The sequence below is a fragment of the Limanda limanda genome, chromosome 19 (assembly GCF_963576545.1).
Source record: "Limanda limanda chromosome 19, fLimLim1.1, whole genome shotgun sequence".
Classification (NCBI taxonomy): domain Eukaryota; kingdom Metazoa; phylum Chordata; class Actinopteri; order Pleuronectiformes; family Pleuronectidae; genus Limanda; species Limanda limanda.
Genome location: NC_083654.1, coordinates 6,264,872 through 6,290,764, shown reverse-complemented (window position 1 = coordinate 6,290,764; position 25,893 = coordinate 6,264,872). Strand labels below are relative to the sequence as shown.

General features: G+C 42.0%; 1 protein-coding gene across 1 annotated transcript in view; it reads left to right on the top strand.

Annotated features, from left to right (window-relative positions):
- lpcat1 (lysophosphatidylcholine acyltransferase 1) overlaps window positions 1–24,543 on the top strand; it is a 28,573-nt gene extending 4,030 nt beyond the window's left edge. The window contains exons 2-14 of the mRNA XM_061093081.1: window positions 6,127–6,266; window positions 6,604–6,818; window positions 7,972–8,084; window positions 8,170–8,230; window positions 18,677–18,735; window positions 20,491–20,525; window positions 20,747–20,801; window positions 20,993–21,075; window positions 21,212–21,337; window positions 21,744–21,897; window positions 22,863–22,961; window positions 23,033–23,174; window positions 24,093–24,543. Of these exons, the coding sequence (XP_060949064.1) occupies window positions 6,127–6,266; window positions 6,604–6,818; window positions 7,972–8,084; window positions 8,170–8,230; window positions 18,677–18,735; window positions 20,491–20,525; window positions 20,747–20,801; window positions 20,993–21,075; window positions 21,212–21,337; window positions 21,744–21,897; window positions 22,863–22,961; window positions 23,033–23,174; window positions 24,093–24,223 (1,413 nt within the window). The 3' untranslated portion in view covers window positions 24,224–24,543. The remainder of the gene's footprint in view (window positions 1–6,126; window positions 6,267–6,603; window positions 6,819–7,971; window positions 8,085–8,169; window positions 8,231–18,676; window positions 18,736–20,490; window positions 20,526–20,746; window positions 20,802–20,992; window positions 21,076–21,211; window positions 21,338–21,743; window positions 21,898–22,862; window positions 22,962–23,032; window positions 23,175–24,092) is intronic.
- Window positions 24,544–25,893: the final 1,350 nt, after the last annotated feature.

The following is a 25,893-nucleotide window of genomic DNA, read 5'->3' as shown; positions in this document are numbered from 1 at the left end:
TTAGCCTTGATAGAACATAGATTATAATTGTGATTACATCAGCATGATGTCACCAGAGTTATTTACTCAGACCTAAAGAAAAGCCTCTTCAGTGGTACATGAGACATTAGACTACTAATTTCAATGACTTGGTCGTTTTCAAGTTAAATCCACGAAAAATGCAGCATAGAATTAATTCATCCAAACATTTCAAATAAGGTTTAAAAAATGATTTGGTTTTGCAAAACAAATAACAACATCCTTTTACTGCTGTATGACCGATGGCTCCCTGCAGGTTCAGCTTAACCTCGTATGTCCCTTCTGCTCGGTGAGGCCCCGCCCTCAGTGTGTGTCTGCCTGTGCAAGCTGTGCATTAATGGCTGATGCTATGTGTCAGATGTTTGCCTTTTTATGTGATGCACTTGTGTCTATATGTTTGCATTAGATTCCAGCTGACTGACTGGTATGGTGTTGGTGTGTGTGTGTGTGTGTATGTGTGTGTGTAGACAATGGAAGTGCTGCGGATGATGCCTTAATGGGCCCTGACAGCTTTATGGGTGCCATAAGTACAAGCAGAAGGTGTGTGTGTGTGTGTGTGTTTGTGTTTGAGGAGACAATTGGGACCATCGTGGTTTCCTGAATATTTAACACACAGCAGAAAGGCCATCATAAAATCTCCCCTCAGGTCAAAGGACATTTCCTGCTCTTTTTTCTACACAATCATTAGGATTATACACCAGGATATTTGTCTTTTGGCGTTTGTACTGTTTATCAGTTTGGTGACTTAATTGTAATTGGTCATCCTTGGATTAAATGAAGATCTAAAGAAAATGAATTATAAACAATAAAACGATACATTTTTTTAATTGGAGAAACTGCCAACAGCTCTCACAATTAAAAAAAACTCCCATTAGAGCCACAGAAGACATAATAAAACCTTTATTTAAAAACAGAGCAGCGTTCCTTATGACAACTAAAATGATCTTCATGTGTTAAATTGACGCACGGCCCCTTTACCACTGTTTTTTTCAATGCTGCAAAGGAGAGGAGGCTTTTGACAGATTTCTATATTTGGACATCTGATCTCTTAAAATAAGATAAGATAAGAAGTCCTTTTTAGTCCCGTAACGGGGAAATTTGCAATGCTACAGCAGCAGAAGACAACACATAAGTAGCATGCAGCACATGGGTGAAGGAATATAAAGAAATAGAAATATACAAAAATATATAGAAAAAATATAAATGTGATTAAACCAGTATATACAGTGTAAAGGAATATATCACGGTCAGAACAGTAAATGGATTGCACATAACCCTTTATATTGCAGAGAAATATTTTACAAATGAATATAGTACAGTGAATATTGCACGGTTGAGAATGTTAAAGTGACGGTCCATAGTTGGGGTGCATGTAGTTACAGTTTATGGCCCTAAAACCTTTGAGTGGATTTCATATTGGTGTGAGGATGTGTGATATGAGTGAGCCCAGCTTACTGAAGTGTATTTTTATGGCAAAAAATTCAAATCATCAGCCGTGGAAGGGGCTGCTACTCTCATAAAACACTGGAAACTGCTCGCCTCCACCCCGCCCCAACTCATTCTCATGCCACCCCCCCCGAGAAAATGTCAGCACATCCTCCGGGATGGATTCGTTAAGCTCTGGTGATGAGTGTGCCGCCCGTCAGGTGGGGGGCGGGGAGCGGCGTTAGGGCGCCATAAATCAACCCCATTACTGTTTATTTATTAATACAGGACCCGCTGTGTGCACCTGGGCTCATCCAGGGAGAGAGATGCACAAGGAAGAAAGGGAAGACAGGATAGGAAGAAGGAGGAGGGGGTTAGATATGATTCCCCAGAGTGATGACAGAAAGCCCATCAATGCAAAGTAGGAGGAACACAGTTGAAGGCTGAGCAGCATGACAAATGAAGGTGCAGCTAAGCAAATAGACACAGAGAGTGAGGGATTGATGGATGGATGGGTGGATAGTTGGGGAGAGGGATTCCCCCGGGACCACAGATTACTGTAAAGCAGGCGTGGAGGCTGATGAGAGTGGAATGAGAGAGAGAGCACATAAAAGTGCCGGATGAGGAGATCCAATGGGGGCTCGAGACAAGGAGGAGGAGGGAGCTTTAAATATCACACAGTCAAAATTTACCCTGCAGGCCTTGACATTTTGACCCTGTTGGCACATACACACACACACACACACACACACACACCACACACACACACACACACACACACCCACACACCCACACACACCAGCAACCACACCCACACCCACACAAACCCGAACTTCTCTCATTCCACAGTAAGAGAAAGGCCATGACAGGCCGGTCAGCTGACTTCTCGTCTTGTCTGTAGCTTTAATAAACTTTATTTCAGTGACACGACTTAAACCTCATGACCAGAGGATGAACTCAGCCACATGTGCTACTTGCAGAGCTACCCTAATTTCCTATATTTCCCAACTTACACTGAGATCTCACTGGTTTTACCACATAAACAAAATATCTTTGCATTTTTCAGCAATAAATTGATACCTGAATTGCATTGCGAGAGTAAGACAGAGTATAAGGACCACTTAAAGGTAAACATTTTGAGATTTCAGGAATTAAGTTGTAAATTCAAATGAATATATCAGAGGATCAGTCATCTTTGTCAAAATGAGGAATGTGGAGCATGTTGTTAATTTCTACTAGTGGAATAATACATATTTTTGACTTATCAACACCTCCTTAGTAGGTATCTTGTTATTATATAAACAAATCTTTGTCAGACATATAAGCCTGTAAGCTCCGGGGTTCCTTACCAGGAAGGTATGGTTAGAGCAGGGGTCACCAACACGGTGCCCGCGGGCACCTGGTCGCCCGCAGGGACCCCGCGAGTCGCCCGCAAGGCATGCTCTAAATTAAAAAAAAAAAAAAAATAATAAAAAAAAAAAATTAAAAAAAACGAAAAAATAATTAAATTTGAAATTTAAAAAATAGTCAAACCGCCATCTCACTCTATGCCAGTGGTTCTCAAACTGTGTGGCTCAGAGGCATAACAGCTAGGGCGCGCGACCGGGAGGGGGACATGTGTGTGTGTGTGTGTGTGTCATTCGCTCAGAGCAGTGATTCTCAAACTGTGTGGGGCGCGCGACCGTTAGGAGGAAATGTGAGGCGCAACTTATATTAGAGCCGAACTTATGTTTTGACGTCTGCATGTCTTTAACGGCGGAGCAGTAAACAAATCGCTCTTTCGCCGTAGCCAGTGGTCAGCAGCCCGCGGCTTCAGCCCCTCTGCAGCGGCTCCCTGTGCAGTGACGTGCACGTCGCGCACACACTCAGGCCCCGGGGCTCCGCCCCGCCCCTACTCACTCACTCAGAGACACACACAGTGGAGAGCATCGTTCACGTGAGGCAGCCGGTCAGGGACAAACAAGAGACAGTGTTCAAAAACCAAGTTGAAAAGAAAGTAAGATGAAACCTGTCTTGCTCTTGGGTTCACAGTCAATGTGGTAGGACATGAGGACAGACTAGTGTGTATTTTATGTCTGAAAACTCTATGAGACCAAACAAATTAAGAAGACACTGAGAAACATTACACCCCAGTCACATGCATGTGTTCTTTTTGGTTGAGCTTTATCATCTTTGTGACAAAGTGATTTTAATTGAATTCATTTTTTCTCTTTTTAAAAAGTACAGACTGATGGAGGAATGTAGTGATAAATGTCACCAAGTTGAAAAGAAAGTAAGATGAAGCCTGTCTTGCTCTTGGGTTCACAGTGAATGAAGGAGGACATGAGGAGAGACTTGTATGGATTTTAGGTCTGAAAACTCTGGCAGCTGACAGTATGAGACCCAAAAAATGAAGAAGACACTTAGAAACATTACACCCCAGTCATATGCATGTGTTATTTTTGGTTGAGCTTTATCATCTTATAACAAAGTGCTTATAAGTGGTTATCTAGTTATTTTTTATCTACTTTTGAAAAAGAACAGACTGATGGAGGCATGTAGTGATAAATGTCACCAAAAGTACTTAAATTAAGTTGAATTTAAGCAAAGTTGAAACAGTTTAACAGAAATAAATGTTGCATGTATTAATATATCTGTTTCCTACAATCATTGTTGTGGAAATCATTGTTAATAATTATTTCGAGGAATAATTAACATTAACTTGATCGGAGTCTCTTCACATATATTATTAATAATATTAGAAGGTGATCTGTGCAACTCTGTTATTCAGGACGTTTGTATCAAACAAGCAGTGGTGTATAAAGTACTTGAAAGCCATACTTGAGTAAAAGTACAGATATCTTACTTGAAAGTGACTCCGGTAAAAGTAAATGACTTGAGTAAAAGTCTTAGAGTTGCTCATATTAAATGTACTTAAGTATCAAAAGTATCTGGTGTTGAAATGTACTTAAGTATCAAAAGTAAAAGTACAAGTACCAAAATTAAAAATGCTAAGTGCTTTTTATAATAGGCCTATACAGACACAAAACAACCCAAAATTGTTCAGTTCAGGATTTATTTCAACTGACTGAAAAATTATAACAACACTATATATATATTGTATAATTTTACAAATTTTGAACCCGAGATGCTGAGGTTAAAAAAGTATTGGACAAGTGCATCTGAACTTCTAGAGACAACAAAGAATCAACACAACAGAATAAACAAGTACCTCTTGATTCTACCTAAGAACACTAATAGACCAAATGAACCTTTTGTGTCTATTAGCTGTATTTTGTAACTGCCTGGATGTTTACCTGCCCGCCAGCTTGTCCACACATCTACATGTAAGCCTGTTTATTTATCATTAGACTATCTTCACTGAATGGGCCTGTGTTTGTGTTTGCATTTGTCTGAAGCCGGGTGACAATACACCTGTAGGGTATCTTGCCTGTAGGGACGACAAAGTGAAGACACAACCCTGCTTGAAGTTGTACACATTAGCCAGTTTGTACAATATATATATAAAGACTCAACAGCTTCTAAGTTGTGTTGAGTCAGCACAAAGGGCGACTAAGGATTGGAATTGGCAATATATAGATATATAATATCTTTGCAAAAATTATATTGGCATTATAGTGAGTGGAAAACTGGGCCTGATTACCCAGTGTTCCATTTGGCGAGGTCCATTAAAAAACCTGAATTGTGTGTGTGAATATGCAGTAGTAGTAGTCCACGACACAGTGTTTGTTTTTGGTTGTGTTGGCTGAAAGTTGTTTTTGCGTTTACTTATATAATTGGTTGTGTTGTTTGTTCTTCCATCTCGACTTGTTTTAAATCTGTTTGTTTTGTGGAAGTGTAAGACTAAGTAGACACGGCCAACCAATGATAGTCTATTTACCAACAGTTTTTGTTTAAACCAAATACTTCCAATATTTTCTTTAAGAAAAGTTAACCACTTGCTGCTTCGAGCTATGTATTTATGTGCAGATGTTGACATGAAGCAGGAAAGGGAAAACGAATGTGAATCGAAAAATGAATACCTTCAAAAAATTATGTAAAGTCACCTAATAAAAGCCCTCAAAAAGCAAATTAATTTGCCTGAATAATAATCCTTACAATTTCAATAGGGCCTCACGTCTGTCAGTGCCTGTCAGTGCTCTGGCCCTAATAATAAAGACTGAACCGAGCTCCTGCAGGAGCAAGAGAGCGAGAGAGAGGTGCACTGTGCGTAAAGCACGTTGCGCCAACCTCCGCTGCTCAAGTAACAAGTAAAAGTTAAAAGTCGTCAGGAAAATAAATACTCAAGTAAAGTACAGATATGTGAAAAATCTACTTAAGTACAGTAACGAAGTATTTCTACTTTGTTACTTCCCACCACTGGAAACAAGTAGCCCTTCGTACTACTCAGTACCTTCGAAGTAGCTCTCAGTCTAAAAAAGGTTGGTGACCCCTGGGTTAGAGCATGACTGAACATGACGTCCTGTTGACTCTGTTGGAATGTGTGTCTCCTCTCTTGACCCTGTAGGATGTGCAGTCCTACTTTTATGGTATACAAATGTACAGTATGTTAGAGACTCATTATTGTACACATTTGAAAAAGCAGTGGAATGGTACTAATGTGACTATTTTTATCTTATATTATTTGAACCTTTCTCACATATACACACACCCGTCCTCTTTCTGCTCCTCCGTCTCCTTCAGATCGGATTGATGTCGGTCACAGTGTTTCCCGTGCGGCTGCTGCTGGTGTCCTTCTTCATGCTGTTGGCGTGGCCCTTCGCCTTCGCAGCCTCCCTGGGACGCTCTGAGTTTGTCCTGGAGCCACAGCCATGGTGGAGGAGGTGCGTGTGGAGAAAGGGTTTGGTTTGAGGAGCATTGTGAGGACGTGCTGGACGGTCCTCATCTCTTTAAAGGGCTGTTAGATTGTTAAGACATTTTAAAGGTCTAGGATAAGCGGGTAATGCAGTATAAATTGTGTCCTCCTTTAGACAAAAACAAAGTGAGCTTGAGTGATTCTAAGACAAGAGGGGATTACACAACAACATTCTGACAAGCAGAGCTGAGCAAACAAGCATTTTGTCAACTACAGGATTATCTGATGTGTATTAGCGTCCACCGAAAAGGATTCATGTGTCTGCTGAAGTTTCAAAGTGCTAATCTCTGCTCTGACTGTCCCAGGTTTATAGATCTGTGTTTACGGGTGGTCATGCGAGCCATGTGGTTTTGCGGAGGGTTCCACTGGATCAAGGTGAAAGGGGAACGCGCAGCGCCCTCTGAGGTTCCCATCCTTGCCGCGGCGCCGCACTCCTCCTACTTCGATGCCATCCCCGTCACCATGACCATGTGCTCCATCGTCGCCAAACTGGAGAGCGGGAGCATTCCCATCTGGGGCAGTGAGTTCCACATATTTCCATCGACGGATTTACTGAAATGAAATGAACAGAGCGGTTTTTGTGCCTTAAAGACCTGCAGCACGTTTCATTTAATGCAAACTGCAGGAACACAATACAAACGACTGTGTAGAAAGACTGTAATAAGAAAAGAAAGTCTGCTTAAGTGTGTCTGAATAACATCAATAATGTTTTTCCTCGCTCATAAAGAAATTCTAAATCACTGTAGTGTGTTCAATGAATAAATTGACGCGTTGAAATTGTTTGGTTAAAAGTTAAATGATCTGGCTTTATATGTTTAAAAAAAACTATTATACTGAGTAACAGTTGTTATTCATTTAGGGAATTTTTTTAGATAAGTTAGCTGCTCATTGAACCATACAGCGCATTCAGGCACCATATGTTGCACGTGGGCGTAGATACGATATCAGGACAGTTTCAAAACGATCATTTAATGTTTTTGCACACAAAACATATGTGTGTGTCCCTGAATAAACAGATGTTGATGCATTTTATTGGGACAATTAACTGCATTTAAATATGATTATGCTGCTGTAGAAAAGTCTAGCAGACAGTCAATTAAATAACATTAACGCATTTAAAATGTTAAAAAGTCATTATTCTGTGTTTTAAAAATGAATTAGAATTTGATTTTGAAAGAAACTGCAATAGACACATCTACAGTCAATAGAAATAAAAGTTTAAACAATTTAAAATTTCTATCACTGAAACAGTATTTGAGTTTTCCTTGTCTAAAAACCACCATGTTTACTGTAAACTCCAGTGAGCAGTGCCTCATCAAATCTGTGTAAATATGGGTCTGTTTTGGTCCTGATCGAACATTATATCACCTCACTGCTCCACATGCTTCTCTACGGCGCAGTCTCCTCTCATTTATTGTACGTTCCATTTGAAAGTTGGTTGCATCAACATTTTTAGAAGTCCAATCAATGTACCTTAAAACATTTCCCCAACATGACGCAAAAATTCAGCAATAAATGTAACTCAAGGGAGTGATTATTAAACGCTAAAACGTTGTCAGCTTTTCTTGTAGTCTAAATTCTCTGCAGATTAACTAAACTGTACTCATTTTTGTTTTTCCTTCATTGTTGTGACGAGCATCTTAAATCTGACTCTTCCTCATCTCCCCCCCCAGCTCTGATCAACTACATCAGGCCAGTGTATGTGTTTCGGTCCGACCAGGACTCCAGGAGAAAAACTGTAGAGGAAATAAAGAGGAGAGCGCAGTCTGGAGGGGAGTGGCCTCAGGTAGATGAATATGAATATGCACACAAAGTAATGGCACACATACACACACACCTCGGTCACTTTAATGCGTATTTGTTTCTTCCAGATCATGATATTTCCAGAGGGGACATGCACCAACAGGTCGGGTCTCATCTTATTCAAGGCTGGTATGTGTTCAGACCCCCGACCCCCTCTGTCTTTTCCAGGTGTTACTCATGTTGTTGGACCCTAAAGCTGTTCACGCAGTAAAAGGGAGTTAGGGTTAGGTTAGGGTTAGGTTGTTTGTGAGAATAAACCTGCCTTTGGGCACTTATTTCAGTTGGCATTGTCCTACCCTTCCTCTTCCAGCCTGTTACTGTTTTCAACATCCTCTTCACTATGGGACTCAACAATAGCAACCTCTCAGCTAGTAACCTACACACCAAAAATGGCTAAAGTTTCAATAACGATTTGTTCCTTCTTTCGACACTGGGCCGGAACGACTGGGATATGTTAAAGAAATACAAAGTAGCCAGAAATGAATCTAAGTCTGTGTCATGTCTTCTGAAGAATTTGAGACATGACCGTGTGTTACCGTTACAAAGTGCTTCACAAAGAGGACAAATAAAAACAATAACATTTCAAATCAAAGGCAGCAAATTAAATGATACAAAATCAAAAATCAAAGACAATAAATTAATAATACGTAATTCAAGGTAGTGGCATAGAATAAAATAAATGGTATAGAATAAAATAAACATGAGTAATGGCTAAAAACAGGCCCAAAAACCAAATAGATTGACGCTACAAGTTAAAATGCTCTATAGATTTATGCAATGGAAACATAACATCATGTATCATCACTAAGGTTTTCTAATGAAGCAGTTAGCAAACAGTTGCTTCTTTAAAAATCCAGTTTTTGAAATGTAAATGCTGAGCTGCCACTGACTCACTACAAAAGCTCAATGAAGCCAAGGGAGCTGCAGAGTTGGGTCATCCTGGATTTCCCTGTAGGTGAATCAGCCCGATAAACCCCGTTCATATAATAGTTGTGCTTAATCTTCCATTTTCCATAATTATACCCTTCTTTTAGTCTGAAAACAAAACCTAATCTCTTAAGTTTTAGGAGCAGCCACATATTATCTTGGGAGGTACTGTTTTAGTATTATTCTTGTTTGGCATCCAGAGGATGATTTGTATGCATGTTTGTTCATGGATCACAATTTTACATTCCCCTGACATTTAATCTGGCGTCATCATCAGATCAAAATTTCATTCTGCCCAACCCTCTTGTTTATGACCAGATACCAGAAAATCTACTGACATCAACCTAAGCCGTACTTTGTGTTTAGTGGTTGTTAGAACATGTGTAGGAGCTGGAAGTAACAAATATGAAGGTGATGAAAATCCTTGTGAACTAAAAAATAAAGTGGTGAAAATGTGGCGATGATCTAGGTGATTTGATTAAAACACTTGTGATATGATCAAAACAGAACCATGTTTCAAACTGGGAATCAGACAAGCAGATCGGGTTTTGAAAAAAGTCTTCAAAAAAAGTTGTGAGCTGAGTGTGCATGGGTTTTTTTTAGGATGGAATTAACAAAAACTTGATTGTTTGTAAAGTATGAATGGAGAAACACAGCCTGGTTAATTCACAGTTTTTAAAAATAAAATGCAGATAAGTTTATAAAATCCAATGAGAGCAAATCACTCAATTTTGAAATTCATGTGCTTTTTCATCACCTCACAACTGTTTTAATCAAACCAGCTTTAAATGAAGGAGATCCCTTGATAATCCCTCACTCCATTTTTCATTCTAACATGCTGCTAAACTAAGTGGGGGATTATGATAAATGTAATACTTGCTTAACATCATGGAGTCGTATGTGTCACCATCAGCAGTTGTCAACACACTGATGTCAACATTTAGATCACGGTGAAACAGAGCTGCTAGCACGACTGTAGATTCTAGCGTGTCCGCACAGTGTGTGTGTGTGTGTGTGTGTGTGTGTGTGTGTGTGTGTGTGTGTGTGTGTGTGTGTGTGTGTGTGTGTGTGTGTGTGTGTGTGTGTGTGTGTGTGTGTGTGTGTGTGTGTGTGTGTGTGTGTGTGTGTGTGTGTGTGTGTGTGTGTGTGTGTCATCTCTCTAGTTTAGTCACATGCATCTGATGAGCTTCTCTTTGAGTCAACCCAGCTGTCTGCCCTCCACACAGAGTGACTCATAACTGATCTGTCTGAGTGCTGCCTGAATGTGGGTGACCTACAGCCAGTACTGTGTCTCCATGCATGCAGATGATGTGCTGAGGCTGCTGCTGCTCACGATGCACCTCCTGTGCTGACATAGTGTCGGCCTTATTTAACCTACACATACTGTAACTCCACAGGTGGTGTTTGAAATGTAGGATGAGGAGATATCAAATGCACCCCTTTGACACCGGTGTGTTACAAAGCCAGCATCATTTGTGTCAGGGTGCAAACCACAGCCCGGAACAGTATTTGGTTATGGTTCATGGTCAGTTCCAGCCAGGGGTGTGTCTGTGTCTTCATAGAGCGACCGTGTGGGACCACTTAGTTCACTATTCATTTCATTTAGTGAGCCTGGACTTGTAAATGATTATTAATGCATGGCGTCTGCTGCAGAGCTGCCAAGTCCAGGTGTAGATGTCTGGCCAAATTAATTTCCCACCTAGCCCAACCGGCTTGGAGGTTCAGCGTCTCGCTAGAGGACACCTCAATGGGACGCCAAACTGTTGCACTCATCTTTCTGTGCTTGTTTTTCTGCTCACCTCCTCTGTGTGTGTGTGTGTGTGTGTGTGTGTGTATGTGTGTGTGTGTGTGTGTGTGTGGATGGGTGTGTGTGTGTGGATGGGTGTGTGTAGTGTGAGTCATTGTTCCCCTGCCTGCAATAATCCCCTTTCTTCCAGTCTGTAACTCTGTCATTCCCAGTAAGCCCTGTTGGTCACACTCTGCACTGCTTTGGGTGTGTGTGTTTGTCAGGCCTGATCTGCCTGTTGTGTGGTGTCAGTGCTCTCTGGATGTGTCTCCTCTGGTTATGTCATTTCACTGGCTCCGAGCACAACAGAGAGAAAGAGTGTGTGTGTGTGTGTGTGTGTGTGTGTGTGTGTGTGTGTGTCCAGTGTGCACGGTCCCACCTGTGCATGACCTTCTCAACAGATACCTCCAGTCTTTTTCTCATTTCAAAAGGCCTTTTAATAAAGCAGTCACGTTCATCCTCACCACTCCCTCACTGTCTGTCCCCTCTCTATAGTCACAATACTGATCATACGTCTACTCACTGTATTCACTCTAATGCTCCTTCATCCTTTCATAGTCTCATGTGGGCCAGACTAATTTGTGGGCAGCTACTATTTTATTTCCCGCTTCCTTCTTGATTACAGCTCATCAGATTTAACCTCCTCTGATTTTCCCTTCATTTTATTTTGATCTGATTCAACACAAGGACATTGTCTGATGTGGAAATTAATTCAGAATATTAAAATATTAACAAAAGCTGAAAGAATAATTTTGGCCTAGACAAGTTCCTGTATGAACAATCGTGTGATGCAAGAGACTATGGCTTGGAAGAGAAATATAAAAACAGGTTGCTTATTATATACTGTATTTACACAAAACACCATTAACCCCCCTCGCTCATGCCCGCAAACATTGGCGGACCCGTGAACATAAACAAGCTATTTACACACACTCAAACAACAATATTTTCCCACCCCAGGTCCAAACATAATCCCCAAACAAACGTCCAAAACAAAAATGTCTGCAGGTGTGGCGAGGTGAGTGCCGCAAACAAATCAAAGTCCACGCTTTCTCACCCCCTTCCAGTGCCCAGAAAATGTTCAGTCCACGATATAAGCCATTACAAAAATCTCCCAGGTAATAATCCCGTTCCAGAGAAAAAATCCTTTCGGTTGTAAATGATATATCCAGTTCCTCGAACCACTGGCCGCACCGCCCGCCCGCAGCTCCAAAAAAAACACACACCTCCCGACGGGACGTCACTTCCCCATATTTAACACATTTCCTTTACAAAAACCCCATATTTACATAATCACACAAATAATAAACAATCACACAAATAATAAACAAATACATACATAGATCCACTTCCTCATTCCTATAGTTTTAAGGTGTCTGACCAATGACATATGTAGCTTTTTTTTTTGATCCATAAAGTGCACTGCGGTGACCTTTACATCCCCCCCCCCCCAGCCAGCGGCTTATCGGGACCATAGTAGGGTTTCAGGTCGACCACATTTATATTGTCCACCTTCATTTTGTCAGACACCCAACGAACTCGGTAATTAATAGGACCTAACCTTTTCTCTACCCTTACAGGCCCTGACCATCTGGGTGCAAATTTGGCAGAGAATTTAGCTGAGGCTTTAGACAAAGGATGTGCCCTAACCCAGACCAGATCCCCAACAGCAAAGTGTACATCTTTGCGTCGTGCATTATAATATCTGGCTTGTCTAGCTTTGGCCACCCCAACATGCCTTTCAACCTCCTCCAGCAATTGTGTGTGTGAGTGTAGGATGTGATATGCTGATGAGCTAGGTGCAGGGGACTGGTGTATGAGACGCTCCAGTGGGCCTTTGAGGGTGCGACCAAGAGCTAACATTGCAGGGGTCACCCCAGTGGTCTCGTGCACTGCAGTGTTGATCGCGAACCTAAATTCTGGCAGCCACCGGTCCCAATCATAATGGTAATTCCCCACAAAAGAGGCGATCATGGTCTTCAAGGTCCTGTTGACCCTCTCTGTCAGATTGGTCTGTGGGTGGTAGGCCGTAGTGAGCTTATGGGTTACGCCCCACGACTGACAAAGGCTAGCCATCAGCTGGCTTGTGAATTGGGGGCCTCGGTCTGACACCAAGTACTTGGGAACCCCCCAGCGAGTGAAAATGTCATTTTTCAGGACCTGACAGACTTTTGGCGTCTTAGAATCCTTCAGGGCGAAAAGCTCCACCCATTTGGTGTAGTAATCCACGACTACCATCAGCACTGAATTCCGGCCTTTGCTTAGTGGTAGGGGTCCCATGAAGTCTACTCCAATCATTTCTCCTGGAACCTTGACCTCTGTGGATTGGAGTTGCCCAGCTGGTTTCTCGTTGGATGGCTTATATTGCTGGCACACAGAACAGGCTCGGACATGGCTCCACACATCTTTTCGGACCGTTGGCCACCACGCCACCTCCAATATTTTCAGGAGGGTTTTCATCCTCCCTAGATGTCCTCCAAAAGGGCTGTTGTGAAAATAAACCAGAAACTCTGGCACCAATACATCTGGGGTAACCATCTGGTAATTAAATCCCCCGTACTTTGAAGGCACACCCCGGTACAACACTCCTTGTTGGTATTCATAGTGAATGCGACCAGGTGTGGGCTGCTCGATGGAAAGGCCAAGCTCTTTACAAAGTGTGTCAGACTGCTGGGCACTTTCAATATCTTGAAGGGAGCTGGGTAAGGCAGACCAGTTTGATTTTGGAACCGCAACACAAACGTTCCCTTCTGATAATGGCGGTGCCCGGGATAGTGCATCAGGGACAATATTACAGCAGCCCTTCTTATAGTTGACTCTGAAGGAGTAAGGCTGGAGCCGCAGAGTCCATCTGGTCAGGCGAGACGACGTTTTAGGGCAGTTAAAGGCCCAGGTTAGAGCACTGTGGTCCGTGAATACTTGGAACATCTCCCCCTCTAGGTAGTGTCGCCACTTCTCCACTGCCCAGACGACAGCTAGGCACTCCTTCTCCGAGGTGGAGTATCTCAGTTCTGCACCCTGCAGTGTTCTTGAGGCAAAGGCTATGGCCTTCTCCTCCCCGTCAATAGTCTGCATCAGGACGGCCCCTAGTCCCACGTCGCTGGCATCACAGTGCACCTGGAAGCCAAGGAGCGGCTGCGGCTGAGCCAACACTGGTGGTGACTGCAACATCATCTTGAGATGTTCGAAGGCGTCTTGACATTGCTCAGTCCACTCCCACAATACCCCTTTCCTCTTGAGGTTATTCAGTGGAGCCACAATGTCCGCTAGTCTAGGTAGAAACTTGTGGTACCAGCCCACTAATCCAAGGAATCTTTGGAGACTCTTCAAGTCTGTTGGTGCTGGATAGGCTGATATGGCCACAATCTTTGCTGGGTCCACGGCTACACCCTCCCCTGATACTATATGCCCCAAAAATGTTAACTGAGTCTGAAGAAGATGGCATTTCTTCACATTGAGGGTTAGGCTGGCCTCATGCAGCTTTTGGAAGACAGCATCCAGATCTTGTAAATGCTGCTCCTGAGTCTTGGAAAAAATGATGATGTCATCTATATACACGAAACAGATTTTCCCCTTTAACTCCCCAAGGACAGATTCCATCAACCGCTGAAAAGTGGCACCTGCGTTCCGCAGTCCAAATGGCATAACTCTAAACTGGAAGAGGCCTAGATGGGTGGTCACGGCGGTCTTCCTTTTGCTTTCTTCGTCCATGGCCACCTGCCAGTAACCACTCTGGAGATCCAGTGAGCTAAAATATCGGGCCCCCTGCATGGACTCCAGAATTTCATGCACCAACGGCATTGGATATGCATCGTGATGCGTTTTGGCGTTGAGGCCTCTATAGTCCACACAGAAACGGGGTGTCCCATCCTTCCTTGGGACTAAGACCACTGGGGAGGCCCAGGCTGACGAGGAAGGCTCTATCACACCATCACTGAGCATCTTCTTAATCTGCTCCTCGATGACTGCTTGCTTATGTACCGATGCTCTATAGGCTCTCTTTCGCACTGGCAGCTCATCCGTGGTCATGATTTTGTGCTTTACGATTTCAGTTGCACCTGTGGACTCTGTCCAAACTGTAGGCCATTTCTGCAGCAGTGGCCTAACCACCACCGGTTGAGCCTCTACTAGAGGCAGGCTTGGCTGCTTGATGCTAGCCTCTTCAAATACTGCTACGTAAAAATTTATTATTGAGCCTTGAAACCCCCACTGCAATGCATCCCGGGTTTTCGTTAAAAACTTGTGCTCTGTCCCCCCTGGCATGACATACTTCCTAAGGTGGGGCATTAAGACTATCTGGCTTGCACACATAAAGTCTAACCCGAGTAGTAGAGGCATATACAGCTGATCATCACTCAATATATGAACGCTGATGGAGACATGAGTGTCATTGAGGGTGAGGAGCAGGTTAGTTTTCCCTAGAGCCTTACTCTCATGTCCATTGGCCATAACGAACCTCGGGACTTCACTCACGTTCAGAGTCTCTCCAGCCCTCCTTAGGTTGTTCCATAAGGTTCTGTTCATCAATGTGTATGTGCAGCCTGAGTCAAGGACGGCATCTCCGTGTGATCCTCTGATCCTTACTGGTACGACCAGGAGGGTTGGACTGCCCAGAACTGATGCCACATCCGCACCATGTCCACGGCCCTGCCCATGTTCAGGTTTCCTGCTGGATTTTTTGCTAGTACGGTCTGAAGAGTGGGACTGCTGAACGCGGTTCCAATAGTCTTTGGAGTTGCTCCAGTCTTTCTCGATCAAAGACCCCACCTTAACCAGCTGGTCGACTGTGGACACAATGCCACGTAGGCCACTGGCCAGCCGTGGATTACACGATCTGAGGATTCGCCGCACCACCTCTTCCTCTGCCATATCGGAACTCCACTTCAGGCAGAGTGCCCGGTGATCATAGGCAAAGTCCCTCAGGCACTGATCGGGTGATTGCACACTAGAACGGAGCTGCTCCTCAATCTCCGACTGGTAATCAGTGGGCAAGAAAGCTTCCAGGAATGCATTTTTGAACATCTCCCAATTAGCTATTTTGCTGCGAGCGGCTAACCACCAGCTCCGTGCTGGTCCTTTCAGAACGGCGTTAAGGGTGCCCAGGAACTCAAAGTCACTCAGTGGTCTTAAAGAAAGAAAGTTCTCACACTGTTCGATGAAATCAGTGACATCAGCTGAACTCCTCGAGTCACCAAACTGGGGAAACTCCATTCTAATAGGTGGTTTAGCTGAAGCTGCGGCCGCGGCCGGGAGTGAACCATCTCTCACAGATGTTTGGCGGCCGGCAGACAAGACCACAGCCGGAGTGGAGAAACTAACAGGCTTCCATGAAGACCGGCTTTTGTTGATGGTCTTCTTAAGTTCTTAATCCCACCGTTTATCCCTCCGCTGCAGGCAGGATACCAGAGCTTGATCAAATCTCTGCAGCCTTGTGTCAATATACTCCTTCGCCTCCTTAGCCATTGCATCAATTGCTGCTCGGAGCCCCTCCTCCCGATTGAGCGTACTATCGGCTGCTTCCTTAAACCGGTTCTCCAAAGACTCAATTTTTAACTGTAAGTCCTGCAGATGTTCCTCCACTCCAATGGCTCCATTATCATCACTGTCCTCTGACTGATGTTGATCCTCATCCTGGGGGTCAAGATACATCGATTCCAGCATGCTGGTTACCTCACTGAGGCCACTGCGGTTGTGTCTACAGGTAACATGCCGATAATTGTCATCTTCAGGAGGAGAAGGGATATTTCGAGCCAAATCGATGAGGGGCAGTGAGCTCTCTTCAGGTGCATCATCACACCTGGGTGACCCCTGCTGCCTTGAAGCCGCCATTTTAACTGACAAGTGAAGCTAAGCCCTCAGGGAAATGTGTGCTTAATGTTGCAGTATTCGTTAATAAAAGGATGTATTCACTGTACTGTAGTTGCAATATACATGTATGTATAGAGATATATATATATATATATATATATATATATATATATATATATATATATAGGTAGGCCAGGTTTGCACAGCTACCCTGCTCTGATCCTAATCTTCACAAATCAATTAAACTTAACTGTCCCTGAATATCTAATACAGTTATTGGAAAAAACAACACAGTTATGCCACAAATCAATTAATTAAACTTAACAGTCACTGAATATCTAATACAGTTATTGGAAAAAACAACACAGTTATGCAACTTAATTCTTAATGAAATATAGATAACACGTAAAGTGCCGTGATACTGAAGAATTCGCTGTATCAAACACAATTTTCGGCCCGTGTTATTTTAACTTGAAACAAACAAAAGCCCGACGGGAGAAAAAAACTCCTCGGGACAAACGCACATGCTCCGTCACAGCGATATCGATTTTAATTTTATCATCCACTGGTCCCCGTACTGGCCACCACTCTGTAACAAATCGCCCTGTTTCAACCCCAGGGCAAAGTTACTACGCATTAAATTTAAAGGACACGGGCGGAGCCGACCCACTGTGTTTGTTGCACGCTGCCTGAACAAGTTAACATAAACGAAAAATCCCTAATTGGACCGATAACCTAGTTATCGGTCTTACCAAAAATTAACTAAATATATATATAAACGGAAAACACTCAAACAGGTTGCTTATTATATACTGTATTTACACAAAACACCAATAACCCCCCTCGCTCATGCCCGCAAACATTGGCGGACCCGTGAACATAAACAAGCTATTTACACACACTCAAACAACAATATTTTCCCACCCCAGGTCCAAACATAATCCCCAAACAAACGTCCAAAACAAAAATGTCTGCAGGTGTGGCGAGGTGAGTGCCGCAAACAAATCAAAGTCCACGCTTTCTCACCCCCTTCCAGTGCCCAGAAAATGTTCAGTCCACGATATAAGCCATTACAAAAATCTCCCAGGTAATAATCCCGTTCCAGAGAAAAAATCCTTTCGGTTGTAAATGATATATCCAGTTCCTCGAACCACTGGCCGCACCGCCCGCCCGCAGCTCCAAAAAAAACACACACCTCCCGACGGGACGTCACTTCCCCATATTTAACACATTTCCTTTACAAAAACCCCATATTTACATAATCACACAAATAATAAACAATCACACAAATAATAAACAAATACATACATAGATCCACTTCCTCATTCCTATAGTTTTAAGGTGTCTGACCAATGACATATGTAGCTTTTTTTTTTGATCCATAAAGTGCACTGCGGTGACCTTTACACCACCTTTATTCTATTCAATTGCTTTCATCTTTGCTTTCAGATTTTAAAGAGTTTTCTTTAAATGTAGTTTCTGTGTTGTTTGTCTTTAATGTTCCTGAACAGTACCCTGAATCTTCCTCTGCGTATGAAAGAGGATTTATAAATGAAAAAAAAAGCAAAAGCAAATGTCACATTTTTATGAACTTTTACAAATTTGTATTGTATATGGTTCCACAATAATATTTTTTTTGGCTTTTTGTATAACTTACACATACCTCTCAGATCATATCTGCTTTTTTTTATTGAAACTTTGTTTAATGTCATTTTTTCTAAACATTATTTGCAATATTTATAGAATACTAAATCATTACAGGTTATAGCATGGGAATTTACAAACATTACATCTGTGTGATTATAGTAGCAAGCCTTATTAATAATACGTTATGTAAGTAAGTATAAGTGAGAAGTACATTGTATGCAAGGCTTTGTAATTCAGTATATTCACAGGATTGCTATTTTTCCTTAAATATAGTCAACATGTCTGCATGTTATTGTATGATCAATAAACCTAGGTATTGTGTCTCAGTTTCATTTGCGTTTTTGGTCTTTATGTAGTTGACATTTATTTTTCTCTGCTATTGTTTCCTCATTTCTTGTCTCTGTCAGGTGCTTTTATTCCTGGACTCCCAGTGCAACCAGTGGTGCTACGCTACCCAAACAAACTGGTAAATACCCAACTTCCAGTCCTTCCCTTCCTGTTACACTCTCTGTTCTTCGCGGTGACGCCAGTAACCTTGGACATAGTTCAAGTTTAAATAAACACAAACTGATACACACCTGTGATGTAATGGTTTCTTTCCCACACATTAGTGTGTGTTTCTTTTGCTTTGAATGACTTCATTTTCTAGTGGGATGATATTTCATTCTCTTCTTTATCCATCTCTCTCGCTCTCTCTCTCTCTCTCTTACACACACGCTGGTGTCATGTCTCTCTCTGCACTTCTCCTCGCTCTCTCATGAATTATGTAGCTCCTATTACCTAGTTTTTCATTGTTTTCCTAGAAAGCTTTTGTCACTGTTTCCCCTTGTGCTGAGTTTTTGCCACTGTGATGACTACAGTGACAACGTGGCACTACAAGGCAGTTAGGTGAAGGAAACATGAATTCACTGCTCCGACAGAGCCACTTGTCCTCAGTTTGCATTTTCCTCTCCAGAATCTTTTATTTCCTCACCACCAGACATGTTTCCATTCCATCTGTTTCCATCTGCTCCTCAAACTACCGTGCAAGTACTGGCCGTCTGCAACTGGAAATGGAACTAACAGTAAACAAGCTGCAGCCAGCCACAAAATGTGAAAAAAGAGAAAACATACACAAAATACTGATTGTTACTGAGCCAAATGAAAACACATTGAGCTGCCGCCACCTCCTGAATCTGCACCAGCAGAGAGCGTGAAGAGAAGCTGAAAGCAGCCAGATGTCTTGCATGTGCCTGTTGTAAATGTGATGTTATCTGAACAGTCTCAGATTCATCTGTGGGCTGTTTACAACAACTGTGCTCACACATGCTGCTTGGTTGTCTTAGTCCAAGCAGATTGATCAAAACACGTTGATGAATTCAACTTGTTGGTCATTTTAATGTTGCTAATCTGTTTTGGCCTTATTATTTACTAGAGCAGTGGCCGTTTTAAACCTGTCTGATTGGAATAGGCCGTCTGTTTTGCCTGTGGAGATTCTGGTTGCAGCATTTTTCCGAGAATGTAAAAGTGACCTGCAGTAATTGAGCCACGGCAAGTTAAGACAGCTGTTCAACTGTTTATTCAAAGTCCAGTGAAGCTGGACTCAGAGCACACAACCCTGAACTGGAGAATCAGTCGCCGTTGTCTTGATTGGCAACGTGTTGATGAGTCCCAGTCGTTTATTAATATTTAACTCATAGGTTATCCAAATCCCACCACATTCGACAATGCACTTTCTTTGACAAGAGATTTCTGAAATAATTGATGAACAAATAGAAGAAGGTAAATATAAAGACTCCTGGAGTGACAGGTAACCATTAACAGTTTGTTCTCCTTTTCCAAAGGGGGAATTTAACAGAAGATCATGTTCCTCTGAAATAATCATAGTGACCTTTTTTGAATATTTTACTGTCTGGTCAAACAGGATTTTCTGAAATATCAAGGAAGAAAACAACATTTACTACAAGAACCAGAACCGTTCAGATAAAAAAGGAACGGTCTCTTTCACGCTTTCATGTTTCACTTCAATTATGAATAACAGAATCTGAGAAAATGTGTGCACTGGTTTAGAAGTCAGGAACAAGGCCAGAAGTATTAGAATCACAGTATTTAGGCACTTATCAGAAGTAATTATGTGTGTGTATATATAAATAATGACTGTCTTTTGCTCAGTTTTGGGGAGTTGGTAGAAAAAACTGTTTCTGTGTTTTTCCTAAACCTTTTTCCTCCTTCCTCTCCACAGGATACTGTTACATGGACATGGCAAGGTCCCGCAGCGTGAGTGTTTTTTCTTTCACACACTTACATGCTCCATACACAACACATACAACACATACAGCATCCAGTGGCTTCTGCTATATGTTGTTACAACACCAGTGGCCTGTGTATTCTTTACAGGGACTTATTATCCCCAGTACAATCTGTCCAGTCCCGTCACCGTCCTTCATGTTGTTTTTCTCTTCGTATATAAAGACAAATCCAACTCTTGTATCTTCCAGGTTCAAGATCCTATGGCTCACTCTGTGTCAGCCTCATAATCCTATGGAGATCGAGGTGAGTGGTTCACTGAGAAAAAAACAACTTTATTTATAATTTGTCCCAGATTGATGAAATATTAAATAAATTAAAGATACTGGCCATATATTGTAAATAGAATATGTGTTATTACATGTTAATTACAAAGCTAATCAGCAGACAGTTTCATAACAGGGCAACATGATGAAACGGATGTTCTGTCTCCTTAGTATTTGCCTGTTTACACTCCATCAAACGAGGAGAAGGAAAACCCAGCCTTGTTTGCCAATAATGTCAGAAAGCTCATGGCCAAGTAAGTGTGTGTGTAAGTGAGTGAGTGTGTGTGTTTGTGTGAGTGTTTGTGTGAGTGTGAGTGTGAGTGTTTGCATAATGACCAACATCTGACCAACATTAGGGTCCTCATGAACACCGTTCTCTCCCACCAATAGGGCATTGGAGCTGCCACTCACAGACCTGTCATTCGATGACCGTGACATCAGCCTATCAGAAGGCCCGCTGCGCATTCGAAACAACAGCGTCCTGCGGGAGTTCAACCAACTGGTGTGTCGCTTGCGGTGAGTGGAGGGAGACAGGATTGACTGGTTGGACTGGGTGAAGGAATGGGTGTCAATTATCTACAACTTTTAGGGGTGTGAAGATGAAGAAACACTGGCACCTAATGGCAGGAGGGGATAACACACACAGGGAGAAGTTTTCTTTATAAGAGTATGAGGGAATCTTTATAGTGAGAGACACCAAGACAAGAGGATATATATTATACATATTATTCACACTTTGTCTTTTAGACATTTACAATCTTTTCTGTAATTGTTTGGATATTGTGGTTGCGCATGTGGGATTTTTGCAGCTAAACCATGTTTCCATCCACTTAGCACATGTGGTTAACCATGCAATTATCCCATTGTTGTAATGTGTGATCTCTATATATCTGTGTCTACTCCACTTTTTGAAACACTACAGACTGAGATCAGGAAGCAGAAACGAGCTGCTAGAAGAGCAGCCTAAGAGAGCCAGGAAGCTGCAGGAGGAGCGGCTGAGTTTAGAAGACTTCGCCCAGTTCCTCAACCTCCCAGTTACAGACACACTCACACAAGTCCACAGTTTCTTTGACCAGGTAAACACCAAAGGGATCCATCCAACATCATCTGCGTATCACATGCTAAGAATATTAGTGAACAAGGTTTTTAGAACCATAGTGATACAAGCATGTCCTCTGTCTTATACAAGTTAAAAGATCTGATATATAGCTGAGGGCCAGTGTTTCTTACAGTGTGGCAGTAAAGTAGCTTCAATCAACACATGTTCTCCCAGAGCCTACCAAAAATCTCAATAGAACAGTTTTAGCGGTAGTAATAGTAGTTCAATCTTCATTTACCTTTTTCTTTCAGAAGAGGCTCACAGTGGTAGGTTATAAGATCCGTAGGAGGTCGCAGGAAGATTTAATTATTACTTGGGTATCTGGGTTGAAGTAGCCATTGACTTTTTTCAGTTCTGCTTAAATTGCTATGTACTGCTCCTCTGTGTGAAGTTGCAGTTTTTAGATTTTTAGGTCTTCCCTTTCTCAACACAGCCAACCAGCCCATACAAGATAGAAAATTATGCAGAGACCCCATCATGCATCTCTCTCAGATATGTAGATATTTTTTTAGAACAACCCAAGACAAAGGTATTTTTATAAAGTTAAAACAGAAAACCCATTCATCATGGTAATGTAAATGAGAGAATCTGGATACTTATCATGGACCCCTGGCAGTGTGCCACGGACCCTCCAATTTAAGAACCACTGCTCTGAACCACTAAAACCTTTCCCTCTTAAAGGTGATTCAAGTGAAGGTTTTACATGTAGAACTGGACCAACTGGACTGACTCATCAGCTCCCCCCTGTGGAGAATGTCCAAAATATTCCTGAGAGAATTTAGCATATTTGAAATCAGCTCACCTGTAGAGACAGTTGAGTTTACAATATTTATATACACATATATACATAATACTGCTACAATAATTGGGCCATAACATGTTTATATCGGATCACATTTGTCCCGCTGATACTCCTGCTCACTGAGATTATTTTGTTTTCAGCGTGGAGATGGACAGATAGACATCAGACACTTTGTTATTGCGCTGTCCACTGTTCATCAACCATCAAAGTCAATGGAGACCCTCAAACTGGCCTTCAAGGTGAGCACGCTTGCAATCTGGTTTGACGGCGGCTTGAAATGATTGCTCTAAACACACATGTTGCTGTTCAGATGTATGAGAGCGAGGAGGACGGACACGTCCAAGAGGAGGACCTCACCACCATCTTGGAAATTATGCTGGGAGTGGAAGAGGTGGAGCTCTCGGGTCTGTTTTTATCGCTCGACAGACCTGACACAGAAAGGATCACATACGGTGAGACCCCCGTTCGTGGTTCTGCAGAATTTGAAAACATCAGTACAAAACTGTCGGATTAATTGCAGTGTTGTGGTTCATATGAGCCTCCTGCACAGATGATTGACAGCATCTGTCTCTGTTCCCTCCTCCTCTGTGCTGTCACTTATCACATTTGATTTCTCCTTGGCTGTACTGAAGAGGATAAGAACCGTCTGTTTTCCTGGGTCTTTTATATCTGCCATCTGTCTTTTCTAGAAACCGTCAAAGCTTCTCTGTGCACTTGTTTCTTCCTCTATTGTCCTTGTAGAGCGATTTCTACTTTTACCATGAAACAGGCCAGCAGATTGTCCATCTGCACATACTGTGAAATGCCTCATTTAGATGAATGGAAGTTGGTAATCTTCTCTGTAATGATGTGAAATCATCGTGGTAATTCTACCAAAAAAATTAAACTAGCATGTTGATGTTACTGAGTTTCCCGCAGAATTGATCAAATCTTTGTCCGCAGCGGGGTGAGAGATGCGAGTGACAGGTACACAGACTAAAGAGCGAAGACAAGTTTCTCGCATGAGAGAGAGAGAACTGCTTTACATGCCATAGTTGGAGCTGAAGCTATGAAGTCTGCGTGGATGTTAAAAACTTTATGGACGGTAGTGTGACTGTAAATTGAGCAGCACATAGTTATACAATGTGGCAATGGAGAAGAACACCAAGTTATTGATTTCTTATGTTATGAGAGCGTCAACTTTTCTTTTTGTTTCATTAGGAAACTGTGTCGGGACAAACTAGAATATGGCGGGCCGCCACAGTCTAGATAATTAATAAGAAACACTCTGCTACATTGCTCCCTGAATAAAATAAAACAATTATTCCACTTCCCTGTTTAAGTTCACCGACAGTAGTAACAACGTTTCTATGTTTTGACCCTTTTTACAGATGAACTTCGTCATTTTATAGTGCAGCATCCTGACTTCGTCCTGGAACATCTCGACTTTAAAGATCATCCACGCAAATTCAGCCCCGTCCAACAGAAGAGCAACGGCCACAACCACGACAAAGACGACTGAATGACGAGAAATCCAACAGCTCTATTTACCTTATGTGTCTGATGTAACAGCATCTCCACATGCTGCAGCTTGCCTAGCACCTCTGTGCCTTCACGTGCCAGTGGGGAGAAAAATAAAGGTGTTATGAAGTGTAACGATGGATCAGTGGACCACAGACGATGGAATCAGAATTTCAGCTCCATAATGTCTTTCATTTCTCCTCTGAACTTTTTTTTTTGTCCCTTCCTTAGTTTTAGTCTAACGATATAAAGATTTTTAAGCTCTGTGAATATAATATTTATTTTAAATTTATTTTCTTATACATGAAGTAAAGATTTTAAAAACTTAGGCAGGGTGCCTTTTAACCCTGCTGATGACCTTGTTTTGTGGGTTTAGTTCTGTTGTTGAACTCTGGCCAATGGCTAAAAACGCACATTTCCCTTTAATGCCGCTCCTCCTTTACATAAAGCACAACCACAGAAACATAATTTCAGGTAAAAACAAAAAATATATATAGTAGATAATTCTGCCATGCTCATCATAACAGAACATTATATACTGCAGGCAAAAGCTGAAGAAAGTGGCCATTGAATCAACTCAAGCAGCTGTCCCACTGCCTCAGAAATAAAGTTTTGAAATGGATAATATATATATATAGTGTTAGGGAATCCATTCTAGGAATCGCTCAAAGTTGATCTCAAAGTAAAACCACTCCTGTTTTAGTTATTTGTGAAGCTTTTCCCACTAACACCAACAGGAGGGAGAAATACAAAGAATGTGAATCCTTAGTTTACCAAGAACCAGGGGATAATAGCAACATATTTATGTATACGGGTGAATAATATAGGTTAAAAAGCTGTGTAGGTTATATGCACACAGGAAAAATGATATTGTGATGAACGAAAAGCTCAACTTGTCAATATCAATGATCTGTTCGTATTACACTACGTTCTTAAGTGATGGTATATTTTGAATGATGCTTTTATACAACTTCATCAAACGTCTTTGGTATGATTTTGAAAGTGGGCTAGTTTTTCGAAGAAGTTCTGAGTCTTTCTCTCTCAGTTGTGAAATCCCAGTCGAGAAGATAACGCGCTTCCTCACTTTCAAGTTTCTCTGCCGGTTGCAATAGCGCTCTCTAATGGTTCATGCTGGACGTACGACTGCAATGTGCCTGTATGTAAGAGCCTATAATGCAGAAATCAAAGCTCTGTTTTGTTCTTTTTCATTTTACAAATAAAGTGCTTCGAGTTTTGAGCTGTTGCTGTTTTTGTGCCACTAGGTGGAGCTCTGCTTTCACACATTCACCTTGAAGGGGTTTGACTCACCTCACACTGACATCAAAATATCATGATCAAAATAGTGGTTCTAGAATTTTATTAAAAATGTCTTGAAATTTAGTTCATAGCTTTATTCACCTACTCTGATCTATTTTCTACCCTGAATGCCTTTTCTTAAGTTTTCTGGTCTTTTCCAATATCATCACATTTCTTCAGGCAGCCATTGCTTTCATAATGTTTCATTCCCCTCTGCGTCCACATGGTGGTGCTAGTTCACCGAGCTCTTCACCCCAAAGAGCCCATGCACCACTGCCTACCTGACGGACAGGAAAAGCATTACCTCATCCCTTCTTTTCATTCCTCCAGGTAAAAATAGACAGATTAAGCCTGGGCTTTGATGAGCGAAACCAG